Source organism: Coregonus clupeaformis, unplaced genomic scaffold (assembly GCF_020615455.1).
Source record: "Coregonus clupeaformis isolate EN_2021a unplaced genomic scaffold, ASM2061545v1 scaf0213, whole genome shotgun sequence".
NCBI lineage: Eukaryota > Metazoa > Chordata > Actinopteri > Salmoniformes > Salmonidae > Coregonus > Coregonus clupeaformis.
Window position 1 is genome coordinate 297,907 of NW_025533668.1, and position 20,838 is coordinate 318,744.

A 20,838-nucleotide genomic window follows, 5' to 3' on the forward strand; every position below is an offset into this window, starting at 1 on the left:
AACAAAATAGGCCTTTTACAGGCAAATGGGCAGCGTCATGCTCATGTCAGTCCTCTAGAACGCAAATGTAGTCTTCCTAGTAGGAATGCAATAATGAGGTGGTGTGGACAGTGCCTTGCAAAAGTATTCATCCCCCTTGGTGTTTTTCCTTTTTTGTTGCATTACAACCTGTAATTTAAATGGATTTTTATTTGGATTTCATGTAATGGACATATACAAAATAGTCCATATTGGTGAAGTGAAATGAAAAAAATAACTTGTTTCAAAAAAATTCGAAAAAAAATAAAACACGGAAAAGTGATGCGTGCATATATATTCACCCCCTTTGCTATGAAGACCCTAAATAAGATCTGGTGCAACCAATTACCTTCAGAAGTCACATAATTAGTTAAATAAAGTCCACCTGTGTGCAATCTAAGTGTCACATGATCTGTCACATGATCTCAGTATATATACACCTGTTCTGAAAGGCCCCAGAGTCTGCAACACCACTAAGCAAGGGGCACCACCAAGCAAGCTGCACCATGAAGACCAAGGAGCTCCCCAAACAGGTCAGGGACAAAGTTGTGGAGAAGTACAGATCAGGGTTGGGTTATAAAAAAATATCCGAAACTTTGAACATCCCACGGAGCACCATTAAAACCATTATTAAGAAATGGAAAGAATATGGCACCACAACAAACCTGCCAAGAGAGGGCCGCCCACCAACACTCACGGACCAGGCAAGGAGGGCATTAATCAGAGAGGCAACAAAGAGACCAAAGATAACCCTGAAGGAGCTGCAAAGCTCCACAGCGGAGATTGGAGTATCTGTCCATAGGACCACTTTAAGCTGTACACTCCACAGAGCTGGGCTTTACGGAAGAGTGGCCAGAAAAAAGCCATTGCTTAAAGAAAAATATAAGTAAACACGTTTGGTGTTCGCCAAAAGGCATGTGGGAGACTCCCCAAACATATGGAAGAAGGTACTCTGGTCAGATGAGACGAAAGTGGAGTTTTTTGGCCATCAAGAAAAATGCTATGTCTAGCGCAAACCCAACACCTCTCATCACCCAGAGAACACCATCCCCACAGTGAAGCATGGTGGTGGCAGTATCATGCTGTGGGGATGTTTTTCATCGGCAGGGACTGGGAAACTGGTCAGAAATGAAGGAATGATGGATGGCGCTAAATACAGGGAAATTCTTGAGGGAAACCTGTTTCAATCTTCCAGAGATTTGAGACTGGGATGGAGGTTCACCTTCCAGCAGGACAATGACCCTAAGCATACTGCTAAATCAACACTTGAGTGGTTTAATGGGAAACATTTAAATGTCTTGGAATGGCCTAGTCAAAGCCCAGACCTCAATCCAATTGAGAATCTGTGGTATGACTTAAAGATTGCTGTACACCAGCGGAACCCATCCAACTTGAAGGAGCTGGAGCAGTTTTGCCTTGAAGAATGGGCAAAAATCCCAGTGGCTAGATGTGCCAAGTTTATAGAGACATATCCCAAGAGACTTGCAGCTGTAATTGCTGCAAAAGGTGGCTCTACAAAGTATTGACTTTGGGGGGGTGAATAGTTATGCACGCTCAAGTTTTCAGTTTTTTTGTCTTATTTCTTGTTTGTTTCACAAGAAAAAATATTTTGCATCTTCACAGTGGTAGGCATGTTGATGTAAATCAAATGATACAACCCCCCAAAAAATCTAATTAGAAGTTGTAAGGCAACAAAATAGGAAAAATACCAAGGAGGGTGAATACTTTCACAAGCCACTGTATGTGTGTGTCAGTGGCGGTTGGTGCCGTTTATGATGTGGGAGGATGATTATTTTTTCTCATGAGCATGGCCTTATTCCTATTACAGTATATTGGATGACTGTCTTTAATACTCCATTCACCCAGCTCAATGTAACAGCGATAGGTTTAGGCGACAACATGTTACTCAAATGTTCCCTATACCCATCATGAGGTTGCTACAACCCTAGCCTATGAATGAAAGTTTACAACGTAGGTGCACACAGGTCGAGAAACAAATTTGAGGTGACAGTGACATTCAATAACGCCTTGCACACTCTTACCTGCATCTAGCTTATCTAGGGTGTAATCATTAGTCCAACAGTTGCAAACGAGAGTTTCTATTGGACAAATTCAGGTATTTTTTATCTCTGTTTTGTTTGCTTCCGTTTAAGAAACGTGTTCAATAGAATCGGTGGAATGAATACACCCCTGATCATGCATAAACACAGTTCACTTTCATAGCAGCCACGTTGTATTCCTTCTCGCCTCTATGCACTCTCCTCCTCTCACCTTTTCCCTTCGTTTGTGGACTTCAATGAACAACACATCAGCTGTATGTGACCAGGTGATAAAACCTTTCCAAAACAAACCATATCATAACCGCTACACACAGTCTATATCGTTGTCCCCATATTAGCTAAAGTAACGTCCTAGTCAACATAGCTAATAGAACTAACGCGTTAGTAAACCCGCTACAATCATGCAGTAATGTTACAGTGTACAGTCAGTATGCAGTTACACCGGCGGGCCCCAGTGGCAATAAATTAGTAATACCAAAAGCTTACCTTGACTTGGAAGAGTTCCAGTGTTGTGTTGTAAAGTCATAGCCAGCTAGCTAACATAGCATCCCTCTGTTTGAGCTGGGTGTTTGAGTAGGCAAACTAGCCAGCTGCAATTGCTAGCTAAGTAAGTGAAACTCCCAGTGAAAAAAAAATACAATCACTCTCTCTCTCTATCTCTCTCTCTCTTGCTTCTCCTTCATTTTTGAAGAAATTAACTTGTTGAAAACTTTTCAACTATTGTCTTTCTCTTTGAATCAACTACTCACCACATTTTATGCACTGCAGTGCTAGTTAGCTGTAGCTTATGCTTTCAGCACTAGATTCATTCTCTGATCCTTTGATTGGGTGGACAACATGTCAGTTCATGCTGCAAGAGCTCTGATAGGTTGGAGGACGTCCTCCGGAAGTTGTCATAATTACTGTGTAAGTCTATGGAAGGGGGTGAGAACCAAGAGCCTCCTAGGTTTTGTATTGAAGTCAGTGTACCAAGAGGAGGACGGAAGCTAGCTGTCCTCCGGCTACACCATGGTGCTACCCTACAGAGTGCTGTTGAGGCTACTGTAGACCTTCATTGCAAAACAGTGTGTTTTAATCAATTATTTAGTGACGTGAATATATTTAGTATAGCTTTATCTAAAAAGGATAACTTTTCAATGTTTTTACAATTGTAATTTTTATGAAATTCACTGAAGAGGATGGCCCTCCCCTTCCTCCTCTGAGGAGCCTCCACTGTTGTGCGCATCCGTTTCAGTGTGTTTTGGGAGTTGAGCAAGATTCCACTCCTACGACTCCAACCACAGGTGTAGGAGTCGAGCAAGAGTCGACTCCTTTCAACTCCAATCACAGGAGTCTGAGTATTTGTCCTCTTGCTCAGTTGTGCATTGGGGCCTCCCACTCCTCTTTCTATTCTGGTTAGAGCCAGTTTGCGCTGTTCTCTGAAGGGAGTAGTACACAGCGTTGTACGAGATCTTCAGTTTCTTGGCAATTTCTCGCATAGAATAGCCTTCATTTCTCAGAACAAGAATAGACTGACGAGTTTCAGAAGAAAGTTCTTTGTTTCTGGCCATTTTGAGCCTGTAATCGAACCAACAATTGCTGATGCTCCAGATACTCAACTAGTCTCAAGAAGGCCAGTTTTATTGCTTCTTTAATCGGCACAACAGTTTTCAGCCGTGCTAACATAATTGCAAAAGGGTTTTCTAATTTTCCAATTAGCCTTTTAAAATGATAAACTTGGATTAGCAAACACAATGTGCCATTGGAACACAGGACTGATGGTTGCTGATAATGCGCCTCTGTACGCCTATGTAGATATTCCATAAAAAATAAGCCGTTTCCAGCTACAGTAGCCATTTACAACATTAACAATGTCTACACTGTATTTCTGATCAATTTGATGTTATTTTAATGGACAAAAAATGCTTTTCTTTCGAAAACAAGGACATTTCTATGTGACCCCAAACTTTTGAACGGTAGTGTATATGTTAGTTGGTGGTATGTAATAGTGGTATTTAGATGTTAGTTGGTGATATGTAATAGTGGTGTATAGATGTTAGTTGGTGGTATGTAATAGTGGTATATAGATGTTAGTTGGTGATATGTAATAGTGGTATATAGATGTTAGTTGGTGGTATGTAATAGTGGTATATAGATGTTAGTTGGTGGTATGTAATAGTGGTATATAGATGTTAGTTGGTGGTATGTAATAGTGGTATATAGATGTTAGTTGGTGATATGTAATAGTGGTGTATAGATGTTAGTTGGTGATATGTAATAGTGGTATATAGATGTTAGTTGGTGATATGTAATAGTGGTATATAGATGTTAGTTGGTGGTATGTAATAGTTGTATATAGATGTTAGTTGGTGATATGTAATAGTGGTATATAGATGTTAGTTGGTGGTATGTAATAGTGGTGTATAGATGTTAGTTGGTGATATGTAATAGTGGTATATAGATGTTAGTTGGTAGTATGTAAAAGTGGTATAGATGTTAGTTGGTGGTATGTAATAGTGGTATATAGATGTTAGTTGGTGGTATGTAATAGTGGTATATAGATGTTAGTTGGTTGTATGTAATAGTGGTATATAGATGTTAGTTGGTGGTATGTAATAGTGGTATATAGATGTTAGTTGGTGGTATGTAATAGTGGTATATAGATGTTAGTTGGTGGTATGTAATAGTGGTATATAGATGTTAGTTGGTGATATGTAATAGTGGTATATAGATGTTAGTTGGTGATATGTAATAGTGGTATATAGATGTTAGTTGGTAGTATGTAAAAGTGGTATAGATGTTAGTTGGTGGTATGTAATAGTGGTATATAGATGTTAGTTGGTGGTATGTAATAGTGGTATAGATGTTAGTTGGTGGTATGTAATAGTGGTATAGATGTTAGTTGGTGGTATGTAATAGTTGTATATAGATGTTAGTTGGTGGTATGTAATAGTGGTATTTAGATGTTAGTTGGTGGTATGTAATAGTGGTATATAGATGTTAGTTGGTGATATGTAATAGTGGTATATAGATGTTAGTTGGTGGTAAGTAATAGTGGATATAGATGTTAGTTGGTGGTATGTAATAGTGGTATAGATGTTAGTTGGTGATATGTAATAGTGGTATATAGATGTTAGTTGGTGATATGTAATAGTGGTATATAGATGTTAGTTGGTGGTATGTAATAGTGGTATATAGATGTTAGTTGGTGATATGTAATAGTGGTATATAGATGTTAGTTGGTGATATGTAATAGTGGTGTATAGATGTTAGTTGGTGATATGTAATAGTGGTATATAGATGTTAGTTGGTGATATGTAATAGTGGTGTATAGATGTTAGTTGGTGATATGTAATAGTGGTATATAGATGTTAGTTGGTGGTATGTAATAGTGGTATATAGATGTTAGTTGGTGGTATGTAATAGTGGTATATAGATGTTAGTTGGTGATATGTAATAGTGGTATATAGATGTTAGTTGGTGGTATGTAATAGTGGTATATAGATGTTAGTTGGTGGTATGTAATAGTGGTATATAGATGTTAGTTGGTGGTATGTAATAGTGGTATATATATGTTAGTTGGTGATATGTAATAGTGGTATATAGATGTTAGTTGGTGATATGTAATAGTGGTATATAGATGTTAGTTGGTGATATGTAATAGTGGTATATAGATGTTAGTTGGTGGTATGTAAAAGTGGTATAGATGTTAGTTGGTGGTATGTAATAGTTGTATATAGATGTTAGTTGGTGGTATGTAATAGTGGTATATAGATGTTAGTTGGTGGTATGTAATAGTGGTATATAGATGTTAGTTGGTGGTATGTAATAGTGGTATATAGATGTTAGTTGGTGGTATGTAATAGTGGTATATAGATGTTAGTTGGTGATATGTAATAGTGGTATATAGATGTTAGTTGGTGGTATGTAATAGTGGTATATAGATGTTAGTTGGTGGTATGTAATAGTGGTATATAGATGTTAGTTGGTGGTATGTAATAGTGGTATATAGATGTTAGTTGGTGATATGTAATAGTGGTATATAGATGTTAGTTGGTGATATGTAATAGTGGTATATAGATGTTAGTTGGTGGTATGTAATAGTGGTATATAGATGTTAGTTGGTGGTATGTAATAGTGGTATATAGATGTTAGTTGGTGATATGTAATAGTGGTATATAGATGTTAGTTGGTGGTATGTAATAGTGGTATATAGATGTTAGTTGGTGGTATGTAATAGTGGTATATAGATGTTAGTTGGTGGTATGTAATAGTGGTATATAGATGTTAGTTGGTGATATGTAATAGTGGTATATAGATGTTAGTTGGTGATATGTAATAGTGGTATATAGATGTTAGTTGGTAGTATGTAAAAGTGGTATAGATGTTAGTTGGTGGTATGTAATAGTGGTATATAGATGTTAGTTGGTGATATGTAATAGTGGTATATAGATGTTAGTTGGTGATATGTAATAGTGGTATATAGATGTTAGTTGGTGGTGCATTCCTTTCCCCCTTCCTTTTTAGTTATTTTTTATCACAAAATGTAACTTGATCTACTACACGTTACTGAACAGTAGATGGCGGGATGTACAAACAAATGTGTGAACGCCATGATATACCAAAGAAGAAGAAGAGTGAAGTTATTAACACATCTGGGGACAACTAATAGATAGAGATTTTTAAGTTTGACCAACTGTTTGAATATTATTTATTTATTTTTTTACATATTCGTTTTTTGTGTTAATGGTTTTCATCAAACCTTTATTGAAGAAACAACAAGAAAACAACCACCTCTTATAGCTGAGACAAAGTTATGTCAGTGTCTTTTTTTGTTTGCCTTTATCGTTTAATATGGCTGGTGTTACAAGCCGATCCCGGTGACTGACCAATAGGAACACGGCCGGCACTGAGTAGTATGATTGATATAATCTTTTGATATTTAACGTTTACAAGCTGTGCAAGAAGAACCATTTCCCTAATAATCTCGTTTACATGACATCTGAAATCGGGCTACCTGATGGGATTTTGATACATGCACAAATCACCATTCAAAATAAACGTTCTACCACAGCGACCATGTTATTTTGGGGAAGTCTATGTTAAGTTGCGTCAATTCAAATCTGGTATTGGAACAAAAAGAGGTCAATACACGTCTTCTATAATAGACTAGTATTTTAATTAATGCAAAACACTTCAATGGTAAATATGATGTTCGTATATACGGGTCCACTGAAATACCACGCAAGGCACTCAGAGAACTGATCCATTGTTATAAGTTCTTCTTTAAATACTCTGACAGAGATAGTTCCCGCTCCCTGCTGGCCAATCAGAGTAGAGACTGAGCGTGGTTTAGACTTACTCAGCCTATCGTTGGCGCACAGGCTGGTCCCAGGCCCTTGGCGCTTCACTGTTGCCAGGTGTTGGTTGTTTTGCAACTAGTCCAGAGAGTCAGCACCCATAGACACAGTTCCCCTGTACTTTCCCACCCTAACTGTACTCTTTGTACCTACGTCCTTGGACGGTTCAACAAAGAGGCAGTGTGAGTCATAAGCCTTATCTCACCCTACTCCCTAACAGCTCCTCACATGAATCACAGCTTGTTATGTTAAACAGTCTATATCAGTACAGTACAAACCTTTTATGTTTAATCATGAATGCTTTCTTATTAAGCTAACAGCACATCTAAAATATAAGAGAATAATTTCCCACACAGGTTAGGAGAATTAACGTAGCTGTTTAGGAGAATTAACGTAGCAGGTTAGGAGAATTAACGTAGCTGCTTAGGATAATTAAACGTGGCAAAATTAATGTACACATACATGTTATTCAATCATTTCGAGCGAACCAGGAACTCGGGAAGAGAGGCAGCTAACTAGGACGTCAGCTAGCTAGCAACTCAGCAATGGGACGTGACAGGGAAAAGATGGCGGAGGCGGACGATGAACTGGATTGTGAATCTAATGGCGGTAGAATCAAGGAGGATTGGAGTATTGTTCAACATAATGGAAAAAGGAGCAAAGTAGAGTACAGTAAAGAGAATGTCCCTTTATATCTTGTAAGGCGTGTTAATGAGGAGCAGCTTATTGAAATACCAATCTTGAAGAATCCATTTCAGCTATCCAAACTGGCGGAGCTAGTGATGGGTAAAGTGAAGGAGGATGTGAGGATCACGAGAGAGGCGGGTTTGTTGTGATTTTACGGTACTTCTGCGGATCAGAAGGAACGTGTGTTGCGGCTCTCCCGATTTTTAAAAGTTTGAAGTGTCGTGTGTGTGTCTCTTCGGAACACGGCACCCCTCAAGGGGGGATGCACGTTTGATAAATCGAGTGGTGAATGATGAAAAAGTGAAGAGTTTATCTGTTCTTTTGTTTTTTGATATGGAGTCTCTCCCTACTCAAGTGCAGTTGGGGTATATTAAACTACAAAGTCAGAGCATTTATCCCAAGACCAATGCAATGTGTTCACTGTAAAGCTTTTGGTCATGTGTCAAGGGTTTGCATACGGGAGAAACCCGAGATGTCCAAGTTGTGGAAAATATCATTTAATGTGTTATATAAAAGTGATGAAAAAGTGAAATGTTGCAATTGTCGTGGGAACCATGAAGCCACGTCTTTTGAATGCCCGACAAGGGTGAAAGAAAAGGAGGTTGCCAAAGTTAGGGTTGTACAGAGCATTTCCTATGCAGCAGCGGTTCAAAGGGTTGAGGGTTTGAATGGTGCTCCTGAAGAGTCCATGGTGATGGATAGGCCTTCAATACAAGCTGCAGGGGTTGCACCAAGATGATCCTGACATTTTAAAGGTTAAGAAGGTGGACTTTGTGGCCTTTATCGCTATGGTGATTAATGGCACTGCCAAGATGGAGAAAAGATCTAGGAAGATAGAAAGTCACTTTAAACTGCCAATGTGAATACGGCTTAAGGTAAACAAAGCCTTAAGATGCTTTTTGGGAAACCGGGCCCAGGTCCATTATTTTCAATATTTCACTCTTAGTGGCTTAAACTATTAATATATCCTGATCAGAGTGAAGGCAGCAATCTTGCCATTCAAAAGTGAATGTCCCTTTGAACCAAAGTATACTGTATTCAAAGGGTGCCTATAGCCTTCTCCCTCCTCCTCCCATCTCCCTATCAGAGGTACAACTTTTTGGTCAGATTGGTCACGATTTGAAGAGAGCGCCCTATATCATCAGATGATTCTACTGGCGATGTGTTTCTCTTGATGTCTCCTAATGTTGCCATGAAATCATCATGTTCGTATCCGTCCTTTCTACCATCCTTCCTTTGACCCAGCCGTCGGTTCACCTGGAAAAAGATTCAAAAATAATAATAATAATACAACGTAACCCCCTTTAAAGGAATTTTTGCCGATGTCCATCATGTGACTTTATGAGCATGTTTCTCCATCAACCATACTGACCTCTGTGAAGAGTTCATACACATCATGGTTAACGACTGAATCCTTAGTAAACACTTTGTGCATCTCTTCAAACAATGGGCATCCTCTGTCCGGGTGTCTGATGGCAAGTTTTCCTGTGATAAAAAAAAAAGAAAAGAGACATCCTTCAGAAAAAAAGGTTACTAAAAAAACGGACATTACATTATTACATGAAGGATATAGCCTACTCAGTTATGTGAAATAATTAACCTGGAGGTACTGCATACACTTCCATGGAGTCAGACTCGGTGGGAAGCAACCTTTTTGAGAACGCACCAGAAGATCTACCTCCATCTGTGTAAGGGTCTTTAGGACGTTCCTTCACTGAAAATAAATACAGTAAATAGAGACAAATGGTGTATTTATCAATAAACATTATACCAGCAATGTAAACAAAAATCACAAGCTTTCAAACACCAATATGTAAAGAGACACACCTCCCCTACAGGCTTGCACAACGAAGAGCTTTGGTTTCTCACGGAGGGCTGGACACTGGCTGTTGTTAAACATCTGGTAGATTTCCTCTAGATCCAGAACCTCTTCATCATTGACTTCAATGTGTCCAAGTGCACCATGGGCCATGATAAACATTGCGAGGCAACTGACGTCACCGCTCAGGTTGTCTCGAAATGACTTCAGTGCATCAGTTACGTCCTGAAATTTGTCAAATACAGCAGGGAATGAGATTCCAGACCTGGGTTCAAATGTTTGTTTTCTTTCAAATCCTTTGGTTAACAAAAAAGTATTGATTTCAGCACTAATTACTCTTAAGTCCTAGGGGGTTAAAAGAAGAACAACATGGTCTATAGTAAAACAATAGAATAGATGTTGTGTTCATTCTTTGTAATGCTTTTCTCTCCCTTATCGATGTATTATTATTATTGTTATTATTTTACCTCTCATTCATTTGCATTGCTCACACTAAGCCTGGTCTCATAGACTAGACGTAACATAGTAAACGAAAAAGATGTGACACTCAAATTGATATGATAGCTTATGTTTGGTATGACAACATAAGACAGATGGTTACTTAAGGCAAAAACGAAAGTAGGGTGGTAATTTGGGGTGGATGGGTGGGCGTATAACCCAAACGTTTGAATCGCATCACGGACAACTTTAGCATCTTAGCTAATTAGCAACTTTTTAACTACTTATTACTTTTTAGCTACCTTGGAACTACTTAGCATGTTAGCTAAACCTTCCCCAAACCCTAACCTTAACCATTTTAGCTAAACCTTCCCCTAACCCTAACCCTTTTAGCTAACGTTTCCCCTAACCCTTTAACCTAACTCCTAACCTTAACCCTAACCCCTAACCCTTAGCCTAGCCAACATTAGCCAGCTAGCTAATGCTAGTTCCAAGCTAGCTAGAATTCATAATATATATGTTTTGCAAATTCGTAACATATTGTACGTTTCGCAAATTCATAACATATAATATGAATTGTAATTTGTAACATATCATAAAATAGGTGATGGGCATTCACAAATTAATACATACCATACATATCATACTATATAGAGAGTCTCTGTCACGATTGTTTAATGACTCGTGGAACCAAGGCGCAGCGTGATAAGCGTACATTTTATTTAGTACTTAACACAACACAAAACAACAAACAAACGATACGTGAAGTCCTAGGTTACACAAAACAAACCTTAACGGAACAAGATCCCACACCGACTAGTGCCAAACGGCTGCCTAAGTATGGTCCCCAATCAGAGACAACGAGATACAGCTGCCTCTGATTGGGAACCACCCCGGCCAACATAGATCTAAACGATCTAGAACATCAACATAGAAAATATAACAACGAAACTACACACCCTGGCTCAACATTTCAGAGTCCCCAGAGCCAGGGCGTGACAGTACCCCCCCAAAGGCGCGGGACTGCGACGCGCCACACAAACACAACAGGGTAGGGGCCGGGTGGGCATTCCGCCTCGGAGGCGGATCCGGCTCCGGGCGTGACCACCACTTTCTCTCCACCTCCCGTTGCGCCCCTGATCTGGTCTGGCACCGCTGACTGGGAGCTGGACCCGACGACGGTGGATCAAACCGTACAGGCTCCGGACTGGAGCCGCTGGCCGAGCTGGACTGGACACCGGTGGAGCGGATTGCTCTGGCTCGGAGTGGATCCGCTGACTGGAGTTGGACCGGACCCCGGTGGAGCGGATTGCTCTGGCTCCGAGTGGAGCAGCTGACCGGTGCCGACCACGACCCGGTTGAACAGGCACGGGCCGTGCGGACTGGACACACGCACCACTGGCTTCGTGCGGGGAGCAGGAACGGGCCGGACCGAAGCTGGCGACGCGCACCACTGGCTTGGTGCGGGGAGCAGAACGGGCCGGACCGGGCTGACGACGCGCACCACTGGCTTGGTGCGGGGAGAAAACGACCGGACCGGTCTGACGACGCGCACCACTGGCTTGGTGCGGGGAGCAGGAACGGGCCGGACGGGCTGACGACGCCGCACCACTGGCTTGGTGCGGGGAGCAGGAACGGGCGGACCGGGCTGGCGACGCGCACCACTGGCTTGATGCTGGGAGCAGGAACAGGCCGGACCGGGCTGGCGACGCGCACCACTGGCTTGGTGTGAGGGGCAGGAACAGGCCGGACCGGGCTGGCGACGCGCACCACTGGCTTGGTGTGAGGGGCAGGAACAGGCCGGACCGGGCTGGCGACGCGCACCACTGACTGGGCGCGAGGGGCAGGAACAGGCTGGTTCGGGCTGGCGACGTGCACCACTGTTTTGGCGCGAGGGACAGGAACAAGCCGGACCGGACTGGGAACACGCACCACTGGCTTGGTGCGGGGAGCCGGAACAGGCCGGGCTGGACTGGGAACACGCACCACTGGCTTGGTGCGGGGAGCCGGAACGGGCCGGGCCGAACTGTGGAAGCGGACTGGAGGTCTGGAGCGGAGAGCTGACACAACCCGTCCTGGCTGAATGCCTACTTCCACACAATACGTGTGAGGCATCAGCACAGGACGTACGGGGCTGTGCACTCGTACTGGCGCTACAGCACGTGGCACTGGCGCAGGATATACGGGACCGAGGAGGCATACTGGAGACCACGAGCGTTGAGCCGGCACACCCCGTCCTGGCTGAATGCCCATCTTTGCACGACACGTGCGTGGTGCTAGCACAGGACGTACAGGACTGTGCCGGAACACTCGCGGCACAGTACGTGGCACCGCATTTTTTATTTTATTTATTTCACCTTTATTTAACCAGGTAAACCAGTTGAGAACAAGTTCTCATTTACAACTGCGACCTGGCCAAGATAAAGCAAAGCAGTGCGATAAAAACAACAACACAGAGTTACATATGGGGTAAAACAAAACAAAGTCAAAAATACAACAGAAATACATATAATATACAGTGTGCAAATTTAGCAAGTTATGGAGGTAAGGCAATAAAATAGGCTATAGTGCAAAATAATTACAATTTAGTAATAACACTGGAATGATGTGCAAGAGATGGTGTGCAAATAGAGATACTGGGGTACAAATGAGCAAAATAAATAACAATATAGGGATGAGGTAGTTGGGCGGGCTAATTTCAGATGGGCTGTGTACAGGTGCAGTGATCGGTAAGGTGCTGTGACAACTGATGCTTAAAGTTAGTGAGGGAGATAAGTGTCTCCAGCTTCAGAGATTTTTGCAATTTGTTCCAGTCATTGGCAGCAGAGAACTGGAAGGAATTGCGGCCAAAGGAGGTGTTGGCTTTGGGGATGACCAGTGAGATATACCCGCTGGAGCGCAGACTACGGGTGGGTGTTGCTATGGTGACCAATGAGCTAAGATAAGGCGGGGATTTGCCTAGCAGTGATTTATAGATGGCCTGGAGCCAGTGGGTTTGGCGACGAATATGTAGTGAGGACCAGCCAACAAGAGCGTACAGGTCACAGTGGTGGGTATTATATGGGGCTTTGGAGACAAAACGGATGGCACTGTGATAGACAACATCCAATTTGCTGAGTAGAGTGTTGGAGGCTATTTTGTAAATGACATCGCCGAAGTCAAGGATCGGTAGGATAGTCAGTTTTACGAGGGCATGTTTGGCAGCATGAGTGAAGGAGGCTTTGTTGCGAAATAGGAAACCGATTCTAGATTTAACTTTGGATTGGAGATTCTTAATGTGAGTCTGGAAGGAGAGTTTACAGTCTAACCAGACACCTAGATATTTGTAGTTGTCCACATACTCTAGGTCAGACCCGTCTAGAGTAGTGATTCTAGTCGGGTGGGCGGGTGCAAGCAGCGTTCGGTTGAAGAGCATGCATTTAGTTTTACTAGTGTTTAAGAGCAGTTGGAGGCTACTGAAGGAGTGTTGTATGGAATTGAAGCTCGTTTGGAGGTTTGTTAACACAGTGTCCAATGAAGGGCCAGATGTATACAAAATGGTGTCGTCTGCGTAGAGGTGGATCTGAGAGTCACCAGCAGCAAGAGCGACGTCATTGATATACACAGAGAAAAGAGTCGGCCCAAGAATTGAACCCTGTGGCACCCCCATAGAGACTGCCATAGGTCCAGACAACAGGCCCTCCGATTTGACACATTGAACTCTATCTGAGAAGTAGTTGGTGAACCAGGCGAGGCAGTCATTTGAGAAACCAAGGCTATTTAGTCTGCCAATAAGAATGCGGTGGTTGACAGAGTCGAAAGCCTTGGCCAGGTCAATGAAAACGGCTGCACAGTACTGTCTATTATCGATCGCGGTTATAATATCGTTTAGGACCTTGAGCGTGGCTGAAGTGCACCCATGACCAGCTCGGAAACCGGATTGCATAGCGGAGAAGGTACGGTGGGATTCGAAATGGTCGGTGATCTGTTTGTTGATTTGGCTTTCAAAAACTTTTGAAAGACAGGGCAGGATGGATATGGGTCTGTAACAGTTTGGATCTAGAGTGTCACCCCCTTTGAAGAGGGGGATGACCGCGGCAGCTTTCCAATCTCTGGGGATCTCAGACGTTACGAAAGAGAGGTTGAACAGGCTAGTAATAGGGGTTGCGACAATTTCGGCGGCTAGTTTTAGAAAGAAAGGGTCCAGATTGTCTAGCCCAGATGATTTGTAGGGGTCCAGATTTTGCAGCTCTTTTAGAACATCAGCTGTCTGGATTTGTGTGAAGGAGAAGCGGGGGGCATGGACAAGTTGCAGCGGAGGGTGCAGAGCTGGTGGCCGGGGTAGTGGTAGCCAGGTGGAAAGCATGGCCAGCCGTAGCAAAATGCTTGTTGAAATTCTCGATTATTGTAGATTTATCGGTGGTGATAGTGTTTCCTAGCCTCAGTGCAGTGGGCAGCTGGGAGGAAGTGCTCTTATTTTCCATGGACTTTACAGTGTCCCAAAACTTTTTTGGAGTTAGTGCTACAGGATGCAAATTTCTGTTTGAAAAAAGTTAGCCTTTGCTTTCCTAACTGCTTGTGTATATTGGTTCCTAACTTCCCTGAAAAGTTGCATATCGCGGGGGCTATTTGATGCTAATGCAGTACGCCACAGGATGTTTTTGTGCTGGTCAAGGGCAGTCAAGTCTGAGGAGAACCAGGGGCTATATCTGTTCTTAGTTCTGTATTTTTTGAATGGGGCATGTCTATTTAAGATTGAGAGGAAATTACTTTTAAAGAACAACCAGGCATCCTCTACTGACGGAATGAGATCTATATCCATCCAGGATACCTGGGCCAGGTCAATTAGGAAGGCCTGCTCGCTGAAGTGTTTTTGGGAGCGTTTGACAGTGATGAGGGGTGGTCGTTTGACCGCAGACCCGTTACGGACGCAGGCAATTAGGCAGTGATCGCTGAGATCCTGGTTGAAGACAGCGGAGGTGTATTTAGAGGGTAAGTTAGTCAGGATGATATCTATGAGGGTACCCATGTTTACGGATTTAGGGTTGTACCTGGTAGGTTCGTTGATAATTTGTGTGAGATTGAGGGCATCTAGTTTAGATTGTAGGATGGCCGGGGTGTTAAGCATATCCCAATTTAGGTCACCAAGCAGTACGAACTCTGAGGATAGATGGGGGCAATCAATTCACATATGGTGTCCAGGGCACAGCTGGGGGCTGAGGGGGTCTGTAGCAAGCGGCAACAGTGAGAGATTTATTTCTGGAAAGGTGGATTTTTAGGAGTAGAAGCTCAAACTGTTTGGGCACAGACCTGGATAGTATGATGGAGCTCTGCAGGCTATCTCTACAGTAGATTGCAACTCCACCCCCTTTGGCAGTTCTATCTAGACGGAAAATGTTATAGTTGGGGATGGAAATTTCAGAATTTTTGGTGGCCTTCCTAAGCCAGGATTCAGACACTGCTAGAACATCAGGGTTGGCGGAGTGTGCTAACGCAGTGAATAACTCAAACTTAGGAAGGAGGCTTCTGATATTTATGTGCAGAAAACCAAGACTTTTACGGTTACAGAAGTCAACAAATGATAGCTCCTGGGGAGTAGGAGTGATACTGGGGGCTGCAGGGCCTGGGTTAGCCTCTACATCACCAGAGGAACAGAGGAGGACTAAAATAAGGATATGACTAAAGGCTTTAAGAACTGGTCTTCTAGTGCGTTGGGTACATAGAATAAAGGGGGCAGTTCTCCGGGCGTTGTAGAAAAGATTCAGGGCATTATGTACAGAAAAGGATATGGAAGGATAAGAGTACAGTTCAGGTAACCCTAAGCGTTGGGTAACAATGAAAGAGAGAGCGTCATTTGAGGCATCGATTGAGCCGGTCTCGGCGTGTATGGGGGGAGGAATAAAGGAACTATATGAGGCAGTTTGAGAGGGACTAGGGGTTCTACATTGAAATTGTATAATAACAACTAACCCAAACAGCAATAGGCAAGGCATAATTGACATGGGAGAGAGGCATAAAGCAGTCACATGTGTTATTAGAGAGAGCTAAGACACAACTGGAAATAGCGATAACGTTTGGGCTAAGACTAAACAGAATAAACAGGACAGGGTACCGTGTAAAGGAACAGTCCAGCAGGCATCAGCTGTGCAGCTGAGTGATCATAAGGTCCAATGAACAGCAATATGTGAGTCCTGCCCAGTCACACGCTTCCTAGCCTGAGTACGGGGAGTTGGCTCTGCTCTAACCCTAGGCTCCGCCAACCACCCTTTTAGCCCCCCAAATTTTTTTTCTTGGGGCTGTCTCTCGGGCTTCCTCCTCGGCCGGTACCCTCTGCGTTGCCGCTGCTCCTCTCTATAGCGCGCCTCCACAGTCTCCTCCCAAGGACGCCGATCCATTCCGGCCTGAATCTCCTCCCAAGTCCAGGATCCCTTCCCGTCCAGGATCTCCTCCCAGGTCCAGGCTGTCTGTTCCTGGACACGCTGCTTGGTCCTCTTTTGGTGGGATCTTCTGTCACGATCGTTTAATGACTCGTGGAACCAAGGCGCAGCGTGATAAGCGTACATTTTATTTAGTACTTAACACGACACAAAACAACAAACAAACGATACGTGAAGTCCTAGGTTACACAAAACAAACCTTAACGGAATAAGATCCCACACCGACTAGTGCCAAACAGAGACAACGAGATACAGCTGCCTCTGATTGGGAACCACCCTGGCCAACATAGATCTAAACGATCTAGAACACAAACATAGAAAATATAACAACAAAACTACACACCCTGGCTCAACATTTCAGAGTCCCCAGAGCCAGGGCGTGACAGTCTCGGATTTATGTACAGAATAATACGAAATGCTGTGAGACCAGGTTGTCACACTAGCTGTTTGTTTGTTCCAGTACACTGTTTTCAAAGAACACCTTTCATCCAACATCTATTACCAAAACAGCACTATTCCTCTGTTCCACAATGGAAATGTCAACAAACTCCCCCCTTATCATGCTTTTGAAAAAAATATGGTGACATTGTATCGGCTTCAAGCCAAAAAATAACAACAAACATTGATATTGAAACTGAGGGGGAGGTGCTGAGCACTGTCTGTGGAAAGTACCAGAAGTATCCACTCCTGACACAGATGTAGACAAAAGGACACAAACATGGCGTTTTGAAACAACACTTTTGTGGACGAGTTGTTTTGTGTTCTTTCTTTGTTTCTTTGTTTTGCCTTTCCCTCTCTTAACCTAGTGAACAACGTCTCAAAACACCTCGGAGGCTCTATAGGGAACTGAACCAGAAGACATCTTTGTAGTGACATACAGTCTGACTGGTTGCGTCATAGCGGTAGTGTGTCACACCTTACGGGCGATCCCCTCTTTTAACTTTTGTAATGACTTGAAATATGAACGCAGATATTTTCCCCAAAACATTGATGAACTTTTACAACGCCTGTGTTACATGTGAAAAGGCTTAGACACAAAAATCTAATTTCAATTAGTATAGGTCCACCGTGCCACTTCTTATGGTAAACATCTAAGGGATTGGGGCAGGAGAAACGTAACCACTCTCAAATGCATAGCTATGGCTTGTCAGTAAGCATTTCACGGTAAGGTCTACACCTGTTGTATTCGGCACATGTGACAAATACAATTTGATTTGAACAACTAACCATCCATGGGATCAAAATGATTGTTTTAAAAGTAAAAGTTGAAAAATGTATGTACCAATCCCAGATTGGTTAAAATTGGTTTCTCATTTGATTATTGTTGCATTTGCAATGTACATATGAATATGCGGGGGGATACTCATACGTTTTGCAACAAACCCAGAATGCTTTAGAAAAACAGTCTCAATGGGATGTAATGGTAAATGCTGAAGGCCAGTTCAGATGATGGACGCTAATGTAAACACTGTTTTAGTTTCATGCACTACGCCTCTACATACTTTTTGTTTTTTTTATTAGTTGTTTTGTTTCCCTTGTTGTTGTTAAGTAGAGTTAGATAAAGGTTGATCAGAGGTCAATGACACGAGCTGGAAAATACGTCTATGTCCTTGAACTCAATAATAAGTGATAACATTCATGCTAGGCCTAGTTAGATGAAACTTCAGTAGGAAATAAGCTGTTTTCGACTTGAGCGTAAGTTAGCTTAGTTAGTGTTTACCCCTCTCTGAATAGTAATTATTGCAATCAGAGTGTTATTGATTGCCTGTTCACAGAAAACACTGAATTGAATAGACGTGACTTACCTCTTTGGTTTTGCATTCAACCCTATAACTAGATTCAGGAAACTTATTCTGTTTGCAGAACTCCTTTATTCTTTTAACGTCATACTCAGAGCCCGGTCTACCCCCACCGCACATTATCAAGGCTGCACGTTTGCCACTTAAATCATATCTGTCCATTTTGAAGCCTGGCTCTCAGCCTAAACAATACGGCTCTTGTGTTGAGTGCTGACTTTAAGAGATCGAAAAACAAAAGTGATTCCACACTAACGACACCTAGTCAAAAAAGATCGATCTCAAAACAGCTCAGAGGCTATTCTAGGCTAGAACAAGAACACACTTTGCATATTAGTGGGTGTGTCATAGTGACAGTGTGTCACAACCCTATTTTACCTTGATGACATAACTTTTGTAATGACTTGAAATATGAATGCAGATATTTTCCCCAAAACATTGATGAACTTTTACAACAAATGTGAAAAGGCTTAGACACAAAATCTCATTTCAATTAGTATAGGTCACCGTGACACTTCTTATGGTAAACATCTAAGGGATGGGGCAGGAGAAACGTAACCACTCTCAAATGCATAGCTATGGATGCTACAACTAACCATCCATGGGATGAAAATGATTGTTTTAAATGTAGAAGTCGAAAAATGTATGTACCAATCTAAGATTGGTTGAAATTGGTTTCTCATTTGATTATTGTTGCATTTGCAATGTACATATGAATATGCGGGGGGATACTCATACGTTTTGCAACAAACCCAGAATGCTTTAGAAAAACAGTCTCAATGGGATGTAATGGTAAATGCTGAAGGCCAGTTCAGATGATGGACAATAACCTAAAACACAAGGCCAAATATACACTGGAGTTGCTTACCAAGACGACATTGAAATGTCATTGAGTGGCCTAGTTACAGTTTTGACCTAAATTGGCATGAAAATCTATTGCAAGACATGAAAATGCCTGTCTAGCAATGATCAACTACCAACTTGACAGAGCTTGAAGAATTTAAAAAAATAATAATGTGCAAATATTGTACAATCCAGGTGTGTAAAGCTCTTTAGAGACTTACCCAGAAAGACTCACAGCTGTAATCACTGACGAAGGTGAATTTAACATGTATTGACTCAGGGGTGTGAATACCTTTGTAAATGAGATATTTCTGTATTTAATTGTCAATACATTTGCAAACATCTAAAAACATGTTTTCACTTTGTCATTATGGGGTATTGTGTGTGTAGATGGGTGAGAGAGGAAAAAAAATACATTTTAATCAATTTTGAATTCAGTCTGTAACACAACAAAATGTGGAATAAATCAAGGGGGTATGAATGCTTTCTGAAGGCACTGTATCTCTCAATAAGACCCGTATCATGCGAAGAGGACAGGGTAATAATATTGGCTTCACGCCAAGCATAACAACAAGCACTCATACTGAAACTGAAAGGGTGTGAATTGTTTACAGCAGAGACTTTATATGAGTGGTTTACTGCTGTTCATTAAGGTCGGGGGAAGTTCCAAGTCTTTGGAAAGTACCTGAACTTTCCTGACGCGGGTGTAGGTGAAAAGACACAAACATTGAGAGTGAAAATTTGAAACAACACTCTTGTGGACAACATGGAAAGGCAAATGGTGAGTTGACTCTATTGACTACATAAAGCAAATGGTGAGTTGACTATTGACTACATGAAGCAAATGGTGAGTTGACTATTGACTAAATAAAGCAAATGGTGAGTTGACTCTATTGACTAAATAAAGCAAATGGTGAGTTGATTTTTAAAATTCCAATTACTAATCAGTACCTTCCCCCAGGGAGCGTGTCAATTCATTCACTATTATACAGTCCTGACAGATTTGAAAATTGACTTCCCAGCCAGTTGTAAATAAAGAGTTGATGTCACGTCTCCTCCCGGCGCTCTGATTCGCTGGTCTACTGAGCCACCGGTCTGAGCGCACCACCTCGGCAACACCGGAATGGAAACCCAACCCACCCTAAGGCACTGCATCTCAGTGCTTGAGGCGTCACCACAGACCCCCTGGTTTGATTCCAGGCTGTATCACAACCCGCCGTGATTGGGAGTCCCATTGGGCGGCGCACAATTGGTCCAGCGTCGTCCGGGTTTGGCCGGTGTAGGCCGTCATTGTAAATAAGAATGTGTTCTTAACTGACTTGCCTAGTTAAATAAAGGTTAAATAAAAAATAAATAAAAATTACCTCCAGCGCACCTGCACCTCATCACCACCCCTATGTAGCCCTGGACTGTTCTGTGCGA

General features: G+C 42.3%; 1 protein-coding gene across 1 annotated transcript; it reads right to left on the reverse strand.

The window, feature by feature from the left end:
• Positions 1 to 7,765: 7,765 nt before the first annotated feature.
• On the reverse strand, positions 7,766 to 18,874 carry LOC121566445 (caspase-14-like). The gene is made up of 5 exons (XM_041876479.2): positions 18,583 to 18,874; positions 9,932 to 10,148; positions 9,705 to 9,818; positions 9,477 to 9,589; positions 7,766 to 9,361 (listed from the first exon to the last, which is right to left on the reverse strand). The coding sequence occupies exons 1-5, from the start codon at positions 18,736 to 18,738 to the stop codon at positions 9,188 to 9,190; spliced, it is 774 nt and encodes a 257-aa protein (XP_041732413.2). The 5' UTR covers positions 18,739 to 18,874; the 3' UTR covers positions 7,766 to 9,187.
• Positions 18,875 to 20,838: the final 1,964 nt, after the last annotated feature.

Bases quoted from the DNA above. Each gene is read 5' to 3' on its own strand.
- LOC121566445 (XM_041876479.2), bottom strand. From the start codon at position 18,738: ATGGACAGATATGATTTAAGTGGCAAACGTGCAGCCTTGATAATGTGC. The intron at 9,819-9,931 runs GTGTGTCTCTTT...ATTTATTTTCAG, and splicing joins TGTGCAAGCCTGTAGGGGAG to TGAAGGAACGTCCTAAAGAC. The intron at 9,362-9,476 runs GTCAGTATGGTT...ATCTTTTTCCAG, and splicing joins TGTATGAACTCTTCACAGAG to GTGAACCGACGGCTGGGTCA.